Source organism: Heptranchias perlo, chromosome 7, assembly GCF_035084215.1.
Source record: "Heptranchias perlo isolate sHepPer1 chromosome 7, sHepPer1.hap1, whole genome shotgun sequence".
Lineage (NCBI taxonomy): Eukaryota > Metazoa > Chordata > Chondrichthyes > Hexanchiformes > Hexanchidae > Heptranchias > Heptranchias perlo.
The window spans coordinates 36492694-36504942 of record NC_090331.1 but is presented as its reverse complement, the minus strand read 5'-3'; the positions used below and the strand labels follow the sequence as shown (position 1 = coordinate 36504942).

Here is a 12249-nt window from a genome sequence, read left to right as displayed (position 1 = left end):
TGAATAATTTGAAAAAAAAACTGGATTGTTTGGAGTTGTAACACTTGAACTCTTCCTGAATTACTTCACTGTATAAAATTCTTATCCCTGTATTTTCTAGAAAATAAGTCTTTAAAAAAATTTAAATGTAAGCTGTCAAAAAGATGCTTTGTCATTCTACATTTCTTAAATAGTCACTTGGATTTTAAAAATGTAAAACTACACAGACAATCACAGATAATTAAATCAAAATTACTTTCCAAATCACAACTGACAGCAAAAATTTATTTGGGTAAGTCCAGGATCAATACAGCACCTCCCAAACCCGCGACCTCTACCACCTAGAAGGACAACAGCAGCAGGCACATGGGAACACCACCACCTGCACGTTCCCCTCCAAGTCACACACCATCCTGACTTGGAAATATATCGTCGTTCCTTCATAGTCACTGGGTCAAAATCCTGGAACTCCCTTCCTAACAGCACTGTGGGAGAACCGTCACCATACGGACTGCAGCGGTTCAAGAAGGCGGCTCACCACCACCTTCTCAAGGGCAATTAGGGATGGGCAATAAATGCCGGCCTCGCCAGCGACGCCCACATCCCATGAACAAATAAAAAAAAATACTCTTGCTATTATGAACTGAGCCTTTATGAGTTTATACTGAATTCATCCTGGTGCAGTTGTTCTTCGCCCCCAGGGCAAAACAATAGACATTCAGGAAAGAAAACCGCACCCAACAACCATCCTAAGACAGGAATGTATCCAAAACAAGATCAAAATTAAAACTATCAAACCATTTGAAAGACACAGGCATTGGTATATTCCAAATACACTTGAAAGACTGATAGCATTTTCTTACATTGAATGGTGTTTGTTTATTTCAGTATTTTAAAGCTATAGAATCATTGACATAATGAGATGAGATTTCGAAAAAAGTTATAAGGTAGCACCCAAAATAACTACTTTCTGAATTACCTTACCCGTGTCAATTGGCAGGGTTCAGAATCAGGCTGTTCCCCACTAGCAGCTTTTGGCTGATCCTTCTCGGTTGACGACTGATGGGCACTTCCATTCTTAAGGTGATCTGATAGTGGTAATTTGGGTTCCAACCATTCAATAGTTGTCCCTGAAACAAATGGTAGTTTAGCTTCAAATTTTTTCATAATCACACCTGGCAGAAGATTACTGCCATTGAAACTAGTTGCACTTCTTAGTGACAAAACGAAATGTACAAAGGAAAAGGCTACGATAGAAGCCTGGGGCAACGCCTATTGTCGTCACTAAAGGTATCAGGATGCTGACTGGTGCATTCATTTTAGTCTATGCCTATCAAATCTACTGAAACATGATATTGGCAAGCAGATCTTGAAAGTCATCCGAGTCTGGAAAGTACAGCAGTAATACATAAAACTCTTAAGAACCATTCCAAAAAAGGAACAATAAAAATTTTACATGGTATGAGTTAAAACAGTCTAAAATGCAGAACAAAGCAAATTAAAAATTGGGAGAAGGGAGCAGTTACGCCAAAATTTCCTTTTTATTACAGTATATTGCTAATCAATAATTAATATTCTTCAGTCATTGACAGAAGTTGAGCTTTACAATTTGTAACGCTGGCAAAACAGTCCAGTTAATGTTTCATGGATCTCAGGTTGCTTCAACCCTCATCAGAGTAGACTTGTTTTCTAATAAATTATTAAAAGTTCATCAGTGTCAAAGGCACATCAAAATTACATGGTTTCAAAAGGTTTTCTAGCCAAGGGCAACACAATCAATCTGTACAATAATTCAGGATTTCTGAATTGCTTTTTTAAAAAAAATTGTTAGCAATGCCTTTAGATCCTTTCCTCTATAGGTGCATTGTTCGGAGAGAACTGGCAGGTGACCTAAGCCTAGGCTTCTGACACTTGAGCTCAAGTAACTTTGTGAAGATGGCTAACTTCGTCTCCAATTTTCCATCCCCATGGGGAAGCACTGCTCTGCCCGTCACTGAGGCTATTCCCCCACTCTCCCATTTTACCCTGCTTCCCTCGCCAAAATGAGAAACTATTAAGTGGAGTAAATATGGGCATCCATCAAGATTTTAAGCAGTGTAGTGCATTAGTATACCAACATTTTGTACTAGTCTAAAGTTAATTTCTAATACCTAACCTTAACTGCAAAAATTTGATGTAGGTGGTAATGTTCCAGTCTCCCTTAATTGTACGAAGCCATAGTGTTTTTTTCTTGAAATGAAGTAAATGGAGTTCAATTAGCATTAAACAAACTGTAAAGAAAATTTGTAAAAGTAAAAGGCTTTCTAATAAAAATTAGTGATCACAGTAGAATAAATTGGATCTAAACATATTCGTCCATAATATATGCCATCGGCAATCAGAGAACTCCTGTTTCACTTGATAGTGAAGTGTATATTCTTTTACATGACTGGATGCCTGTTTTTTCCTCAAAGAGTTTAAAATTGTTCAACTATAATTTAAGCTACAACAACTTACATTTACATAGCACTCCTCGCATTGGATAGTGAGTGGACTCTGAGCTGCTGGCTAGGAAAAAGGCTGAGTGTGCCAGGTGGGAGCAGAGTCACAGTTGAAGAAAAGGGTCTTAAGAAGGTTTTTAAAGGCAGGGTGGGAAGTAGCAGGATGGAGTTAAAGGAGGGCACTCCAGAGGACTCAAACAAGGCAGCTGAAGGAACAGCTGATGATGGATTGGGGAACAAGAAGTAGACTTGTTGGAGGACTGGAGATGGTCGCTGAAGTATTAGAGCGATTTGAAGGCAAGGACGAGAATTAAGGTTGATTTTTTGGGACTCAGGAGCTTGGTGAGGGCAGGGGTGGTGAGGCTACAGGCAAGGACATAGGCTGCAATATTCTGGATGACTTGTAGTTTATGAATGGTAGGAGGAGAGATGCTGGGAGGAATATTGTTGGATAAGTCCAGCTGCAAGATAAGAAAAGCATGGATAAGAGTTTTGGCAATGGAGAGATGAGCCATATTGTGGCCCTGAAAGAAAATGGCCATGGTAACAGATCCGATATGGGAAAGGAATTAGAGTTTCGGATCAAGAAATATACTAAGGTTGTATACCTTTGGACAAAGTTTCAGATGGCAGCTGGGGAGCAAGACAGAAATAGGTAGGTACCTGCGGCAGCTGAAGATGATATCTTTGATTTTGTTGACATTAAGCTGGAGGAAGTTTTGACTTATTTAGATTTGATTTTACGATAGGCAGTTGGCAACAAAATGAGTTTGATGGAGTGGAAACGTAAAGCATCGAGTTACATCGAAGCTACAGCACAGAAACAGGCCATTTGGCCCAACTGGTCTATGCCGGCGTTTATGCTCCACACAATCCTCCTCCCTCCCTACTTCATCTAACCCTATCAGGATACCGTTCTATTCTTGTCTCCCTCATGTGCTTATCTAGCTTCCCCCTAAATGCATCTATGCTATTTGCCTCAATTACTCCTTGTGATAGTGAGTTCCACATTCTTAACACGCTTTGGGTAAAGAAGTATTTCCTGAATTCCCTACTGGATTTGTTAGTGATTATTTTATATTGATGACCTCTAGTTTTGGACTCCCCCACAAATGGAAACATTTTTTCTATGTCTACCCTATCATTATCTTAAAGACCTCTATCAGGTCACCCCTTAGCCTTCTCTTTTCTAGAGAAAAGAGTCCCAGCCTGTTCAGCCTTTCCTGATAAGGATATCCTCTCAGTTGTGGTATCATCCTAGTGAATCTTTTCTGCACCCTCTCCAATGCCTCTATATCCTTTTTATAATATGGAGACCAGAACTGTGCGCAACACTTCAAGTGTGGTGTAACCAAGGTTCTATACAAGTTTAACAAAGCAGGGTGTCCTCAGCACACTTGTTGAAGCTGATCCTATACAGTGAAGAGGGTGAGGAAGAGCAGTGAGCTTTGTTTACAGTCAGAGATGTTACTAGTGACTTTGACAAATGTGGTTTTTAGTGCTGTGGGTGGCACAGATGTCTGATTAGAAGGTTTCAAACAGGAAATGGTGGTAGAGGTGGGAGCATAGTTATGATGTAACAGTGTGTTCCTGGACTTCAGAAAGGAAGATAAGGCTGGACATGGGGCAGAGGGGATGGAGGGGTTGAGAATAGATTTTTTGAACAGGGGTTAATGGCTGCATTTGTGACATTTGTGAAACAGAACGACAGAATAAGAATGGGTTAATAATGACTGTGATCATGAGACTGAGAAAAAGAAGTTCTATAATCAGGTGGTGGGGTCAAGGTAGCAGGTGAGGGTGCTTTGTGGAAGATTTAAGTTTAGTGATGGTGAAGCAGGAGAGGAGAGGAGATGGAGGGAAAATGGAAGCACTGGGGTGGGTGTCCAAGAGAAGAGTGTATGAAATGTTGCAATTGCAGTTTTGAATTTAGGAAAAGGTGCGTGTTCAAGTGCAGAAACTATCCTTCAAATAAAAGAATACTCTGTAGGGCAATTTCAGTGAGGTTGCGTGCCCGCAGCAGAGCCTACCAAAATAAAGACAGACTTAAAGGGGGAAGAGATAATGCTTTCAACCCCAATCTCCAGTCTAGTGAGGTTGCACTCCAGGAGCAGAGCCTCACTGAATCTGCGCTAATATATCATGGATAGAATTAATCCAACCAACCAGGGCAAAGGGGAAAAAAGAACAAACTCCCCTTTACATAGCACTATCACATCCTTAGGAAGTCCCAAACCAATTAGCTACTTCTGAAGTGCAATCACAATTGTCATGTTGGTAAATGCAGCAGCCAATTTGCACTCAGCAAGATTCCACAAACAGCAAATAAGATGAATAACCAGTTAATCTGTTTTAGGTGCTGTTGGTTGAAGGATAAATGTTGGCCAGGACACTCGGAGAGCTCTTCTTCAAATATAGACATGGAATCTTTAATTTCACCTGAACAGACAGATTTGGTTTAACATATCATCTGAAAGAGGGCACTCCCTCAGTGCTGCACTGGAGTGTCAGCCTAGATTATATGCTCAAATCTTGGATTGGGGCTTAAACCCACAACCTCGTGACTCAAGAGGCAAGAGTGCTACCACCTGAACCAAGCTGACATATACAGGGGAACAGTAAGTGTTACCTCTAATGCTCCAAGTGATACTGTTTCAGGAATATTTCTAAGAGCAGTGCAAGGAGGCAGCCACAGTTATATTGCTTGCTTGCATCAATTGAAAGAGATCTGTACATGTGCATTCAAATGCAAGCATGTCATCAGCCTCTGGCCGCCTGTGAAAATTCTAAATTTTATCAATTTGAAGATGGATTTTACTCCCCTCACAATCGCCAATGGACATAGTGAAAACATTTCTACCTCTTTCACATGACTGACCTGCAGAAAAGGAACTTCTCTGCTGGGCTGCCTGCTGGAGCTGGAGGATATGGAAGCAATCATTCAAACAGTTCATTGTTGCCATTGTGGTGGCTTTGAGCATAAGCAGATCTTGGTCCAGTGCTGATATTTGTTCTCCAAAGGGAGGAAGTCCTTCAATGGTTCGCACCAGCTCCTTGTGTTGCCCTTCAGCCTGGTTCATCATCTGCTCAAAGTAAAATGTTGTTGAATAGTACAATGCTTTTTTAGTGTGTTTTTTGTCAAAATGAAGAATAATTAAACATTTCCTCTATAATTACAGCCAAAGCCTACAAAAGAAACAGGTGGCCCAACATGAGGATTTTAATACACAAATCAAGAGAAAATATTATTCAGTATAACATTTGTGTGACAAAGGTCTCTTGCTCATCGTTATCCAATATGTTGCACCTTGTCTGGAACAGTAGAATCATTGGACATGGCCTGTGCTTGTGAGGGAGGGTAAATTGACAGCGAATCTGCGGAAACAATATTTCAGTGAGCGAGTGGCCAATCTATGGAATAGGCTCCATAGAGAGACTGTGGAAGCAGTTAGTATTGATTCATTCAAATGAAAATTAGATAGATTTCTGTCAAAAAGTAACATTTTGGGATACAGTATATGAGTAATTTGAGATATGACACGTGTTAATTGTAGTATGCTTGGGAGGAACAGGTGACTTTGAACCTATGGTTCCCAAAGTTCTCCACCACTGGGGTTTTCCTCACATCATGTCTGGGTCTGTTGTAGACTAACTGATAGAGATTGATTGCTATGATTAGTCAACAACTCCATTATCGTTGTATCATGTGACTACCAAGATGATAGAAGGCAAACTAGATGAACCTTGGTCGTTTTTCGTCTAACACTTCCTATGTCCCTAAAATGTAAACTGCAGGAGCTTTAGCTTTCGTCTTTTTTCATCCATTTGCTTGGCTGTTCAAATTTTTGTCTTGCAATAAACGTGATGATGAATAAAGATTTACTTTTTTTTTTGAGGGTTCGCCTTCTGACCTAGCAACTGAAGTTGTTAAGCATTTTTGCGGCGTCAAATATTCAATACTGAAGCACAGTTCAAAGTCTGTGCTCCTTCATAATTTGTTCTCCTGAACTACATGGAGTCTATAAGGCTTCCGATTGTCTTGTTGGATGCACATTTTTTTAAAACTGTATATATAAAGCGCATCATGACTTATTGTGATAAAGCTGAGTTACTTGACAGCAAGCTCATCACAAATATCTCTATTAACAGGAATGTGCCACAGAACCAGCAAGATCCAGACGATTCTATTGAAATCATGATACACTAACCTTGATGGAAAATAGAAATGTTACAACTGTACCATTGGGTTTCATCTGAATGGTTGCTGAACCACTTAAACACTGCTTGGTACATCATAGTATGGAACTTGGGTTGATGAACAATTTCTTGCTAAAAACTCTGGTAGGAATCCGGTTGAAATTTCAATTCTTATTAAACCTACTGATTAAAGTCTAGTAAGCTTTTGTTCTTTTTCAATCCTGGACAATGCTCTATTCATTCATTTAAAAAAAAATTCACCAATCTTTTCACAAAGCATTATCTTCCCATTTACTGAAAATGATTCCAGTTGTTTAATTTGTAACTATAAAAGGTATTTATTCCCTGAACTACACAGCAAGGCTCAAGCATTCCCCCCCCACCCCTTTTTCAAAACACCTTTCATAACTAGGACAACATGGTATAGCAAATGCTGAGACAGATAGCTAGAATGTTGACCAGTAAAACTGAAAAGGCTACTAGAACTTGTCCTGTTAACAAATGCTGAATACGAGCCTTGTAAATATGCAGGATTAAATTTTAATACTGTCAGCGAATTTCTAGAAAAACAAAATACACAAACATTACAGTACAAATGTATAATACCAACCTCTCGAACTTCCACCAAGTGGTCTGGCTGCAGAGTGTGGGATCGCTTTGACAGCCCCAGTCCCTTGTGATGAGTCACACCAAAGAAAGCAGCAGCAGCATTCTGGCTTGCTCTTCTCTGCAAACCTGGAGAATTGCTTCCCTGAGAAGCCAGGGAAAAACTTCGAGATTTCAAGGGTGGATTATTCTATAAATTAGGATTAAAATAAGATATGAATATTTATCTTTAAAAGAAGTTCCGATTTTGTAGAGGGGCTAATATCATTCTAAACTAAAGACCTACCTGGGCAAAAAGGGCTACTAAAAAGAGTATTATCTATATTTGCTTTATAAAGGAATCCATGGTGCAAGCAGCACAAGATTAAACTTTAAAGCCCTGTAGGCATATGTATTTCTAGCAAAGTTACGAACAGTTGAAATTTCCTAATTTATAATACTTGTAAACTATAATGCCAGAATGGCATTATAGTTTACAAATTATGCAATTGACATTACTATAAATGCGCTCAACTTATTTCAGTAAAAAGAAAACACATTTACTGTGTACCATACAATCTTAATTAATATAGAAAGTACAGAAAAACAAATTTCTGGGATCAACTTAAACTCATCTCACCTTCCCGATAGCTTCTGTGTGATGTTGAGTACAGATCTGAAGTCTACTAACCCAGTGTTGACGTTCTTTTGCATCAGTGGCTAGAAAATAAATTTAGGTTTACTTATGCAGAGTAATTAAAATTAATCATTTCCCTAAAACAATTTCCAGCTACCTGGCAAAATAATCCATGGATCATGGATGAATATTACAAATGAAATTGTGTTCTGCATCTGAAACTAAATTAAGGAAAGCAATCAAGACAAAGGATGCAGCTCAAAATTGGAAGAAAGCGTCTTATGTTCTCAGGATGCTCCAAAACAGTTCACAACCAATTACTTTTGAAGTACAGTCATTGTTGTCATGTAGGCAAACATGGCTGCCAATTTACACATAGCAAGGTCTCATAAGCAGATGAGACAAATGACCAATTTATTTTTGGTGATGGTACTGGTTAGAGAGGAATGTTGCCCAAGAAAGTAGGAGAACTTCCTCCCTTTCTTCAAACAGTGCCTTTAAAACCACTAGAACAGGCAGATATGGCCTCAGACAACTTCCAGTTTCCCTCAGTTTTGCACTGAAGCATCAGCCTAGATTGTGTGTCCAATACCTGGAATGGGGCTTGAACCCATAATCTCTGACTCAAAGGCATGTATGCTATCACCTGAGCCAAGCTAATAAATATGAAGATAACTTGTGCAATAGGGAAGGAAAATATATAATACTGATAAAGGGAATGTATTGCATGCAAGTCAGAAAACGTTGTAAGTATACAATAAATTGAATTGAATTAACACAGGGAAGATGAGAAAGGGACCTGGGAACAATAATGGATACATCACTTCTGATTACCAATGTGGCAAAGCAATTAAAAAAGCAAATGGAAAGCTAATATGAGGACAGGTTGCATAAACTTGTTTGCATTCCCTTGAGTTAGGAGGTTGAGAGGTGATATAATCAAGGTCTTTAAAATTAATTCAATAAGGTAGATACAGGGAAACTGCAGATAAGTGGAGTTCGGGTACAGATCAGACATGATCCAACTGAATGGTGGAACAGGCGTGAGTGGCTGAATGGCCTACTCCTGTTCCTATGTTCAACAAAGTGACAAGTTCATCGTGTAACGTATCAATTGTTGGGCAACAAAGTATGAATGATAATCAGCAAGTGTTCTAGAGGAACAATGGCACTTGACAGCTTGACAATTAATTTATTTGCATTTCAAAATATGTTGTTCCCCACAGACATTTCTTTTGGTTGGTACCAAACAAGTGAGCTGCTTTCAATGAAGGTGCAACTTCCATGTTGAGTGAAAAAACTATGATTTAAACCAAGAGACACAAAGGAAAAGAAACATGGACAAAATACTCCCATTCTCTCCTCCCTCCTCCACCCCCCCCCCCAATAAAGAGAGACAGCCAATACTGTGAAATTCAGCAGAATACGACCCCAAATTCCCATCATGGTGGAGCAGGGCAGTTGGATGGTGGAGGGTGGGGCAGAAAACGTGACCCAGTCCAGAATGCTCACTCCTCTGCTGAGGAACAACCAACAATTCACCCCAAAGTACAATGCCACCCAAACATGTTACAATCTCATCAGTACAAATCAATATACATGTCTAATACATCAATGTATGAAATACCACACGCTCATAATGTAAACTGACAACCTAATATGTAAATGCATTAAACCTTTCCATTGGTCATTTCTGTGAAATTTAAAATGAGCTACCACCCTTAGTACTATACCTCTTAGTTTATACTGTTCTCCAATGGCTGCATTGACTGTAAACGTGTGGGAGTCTTCATCACTTGGCGAGATGACAGCCCCTGCTAGCTGCAAAGTGCCTCTTGGCTTCTGACTTCTAGACTGCTCATTGACAAAATATTCTAGTAATCCAGCTTCATTATTTAAAACAAAGAATCTGGTGGAGAGAAAAAAAAAAGAATTACCATAAAGAATGAAAATATTGGACCGGAAATTGTTTTCAAAATAACGGTGAGCCCAACAGCGCTCACCACTATTAACGGAGAAATCGAAGAACAGGTTCCGGCGACCGCACATGCGTGTTCAAAAGCAGTAATCCGGAACTTGCGCATTCTGGTTCGCCAGCGATCTGACAGCTTCGCCTTAAAGGGATAACACCAGCTGCAATAAATGGAATCAAAGGACCAGCGCCAACTTGCTCTCCTGCCCAGCTGGAAATGAACTAATCTCACCACAACACAGAAACGCTCAGTTTTTTAAAGTCTAATCTTAGTCTTAACAGTGTGTTAAGTCTTAATGACTGCCAAACAACCTATCTGGTACTAAAAATTAACTTTTAAAAATGTGGAGTTGCATTATGCCTGATTTTAATATTTTTTGGACATTAAAAAAAATTAAAAAAATTAAAAGATTTTTTTCAACTTTTTCCTTCTGTCTCTTTTATCCCAGTCTTTTAATCTTATCCTCTCTTTATTTCACTTTCTCTATGTCATTTTATAATACCTTATCGGGCACATCCGGGTTTTTAGTTTGTGTAGTTTTTGAATGAACTGCACTTCCTGGTACTCACAGCATGGCTTGCTTCAAGCTGATTGGACGAGGGGCCTTAAGCGATCCTTTCACCACTCACAGTCCGGGAACGCTGATGTTATTTGAACTCGCAGTTCAAAGAAGTTGCCACCAAAAAAAACGTGATAACTTAGCAGGTGAATTTAAATCTAATGAGCAGCGACCACTGCTGGACCACTCAGAGCAATTTACAGGCCAATGTTTCCTTGCTGCTGTATCAAGACCTCACATAGTATTGAGGGGGAAGGAAGGGACTTATATTTATATAGAGCCTATCCTGTCCTCAGTACATCCCAGGACCTGACAACCAACAAATTACTTTTATTTTACAGACAAGCTCAACAGTCAAATCGTGCACAGAAAGATTCCACAAATAGGAAAATGAGCTGTATGGCCAGTCAATTTATTTCAAGTTGACACTGGAAGAACCCTTGCACTTCTTTAAACAATCGATCTTTTACATGGAGCTGAACGAACATGCACGGTCATACTTTAACATCTCATCCAAAAGACTGCGCCTTTGACAATGCACTCACATGTCAGCCTAGATTACGTGCTCAAATCCTGGAGTAGGCATTGAACTCACAATCTTCTGACTCAAGAGGCAAGAGGAACCTGACACTATTGAATTCAATTTTAAGGGATGAATTAAGATTACACAATATTAAAAGTATTGGATTAAGTGTGATTTTTCCTGTACTGGGATAAACACACTAAGTAAATCAAGTGACATTACTGAAGCTTAATTAGTTTAGGAAGAACTAAGTAAATTCAGAGTATAAAAGCTGTGCTAACCACTTCGAAAAGCTATCCCAAATATTGCAATATTCAAATATTTGGATACATTAAATCTTAAAATAGTGCTTCGTGGGCTAAATGGGCATTCAGCATTGTTCACAAGATGTTATAGTTCAAAGCTACTCCTTTCAAATACACACACACCCCCCCCCCCCCACACACCCCCCCCCCCCCCCCACACACACACCCCCCCCCCCCCACACACACACACCCCCCCCCCACACACACACACCCCCCCCCCCACACACACACACCCCCCCCCCACACACACACACCCCCCCCCCCCCCCCCACACACACACCCCCCCCCCCCACCCCCACACACACCCCCCCCCCCACACACACACCCCCCCCCCCACACACACACCCCCCCCCCCACACACACACCCCCCCCCCCACACACACCCCCCCCCCACACACACCCCCCCCCCACACACACACACCCCCCCCCACACACACACACCCCCCCCCCACACACACACCCCCCCCCCCACACACACACCCCCCCCCCCACACACACACCCCCCCCCCACACACACACACCCCCCCCCACACACACACCCCCCCCCCCACACACACACACCCCCCCACACACACACACACCCCCCCCACACACACACACCCCCCACACACACACACCCCCCCACACCCCCCACACACACACACCCCCCCACACCCCCCACACACACACCCCCCCACACCCCCCACCCACACACACACACACACACCCCACACACACACCCCCCACACACACCACACACACACACCCCCCACACACACCCCCCCCCCCACACACACACACCCCCCCCCCACACACACACACCCCCCCCCCCACACACACACACCCCCCCCCCCACACACACACACCACACACACACACCCCCCCCCCACACACACACACCCCCCCCCCCACACACACACACCCCCCCACACCCCCCACACACACACACCCCCCCCACACCCCCCACACACACACCCCCCCACACCCCCCACCCACACACACACACACACACCCCACACACACACCCCCCAA

General features: G+C 41.6%; 1 protein-coding gene across 2 annotated transcripts in view; it reads right to left on the bottom strand.

Moving 5' to 3' along the window:
* osbpl11 (oxysterol binding protein-like 11) overlaps positions 1-12249 on the bottom strand; it is a 64838-nt gene that overhangs the window by 23563 nt on the left and 29026 nt on the right. For both annotated transcript variants that reach the window (XM_067987310.1, XM_067987311.1), the window contains exons 3-7: positions 9612-9787; positions 7882-7961; positions 7267-7452; positions 5338-5542; positions 964-1109 (exon numbers count right to left, since the gene is read on the bottom strand). In XM_067987310.1, the coding sequence (XP_067843411.1) occupies positions 964-1109; positions 5338-5542; positions 7267-7452; positions 7882-7961; positions 9612-9787 (793 nt within the window). The remainder of the gene's footprint in view (positions 1-963; positions 1110-5337; positions 5543-7266; positions 7453-7881; positions 7962-9611; positions 9788-12249) is intronic.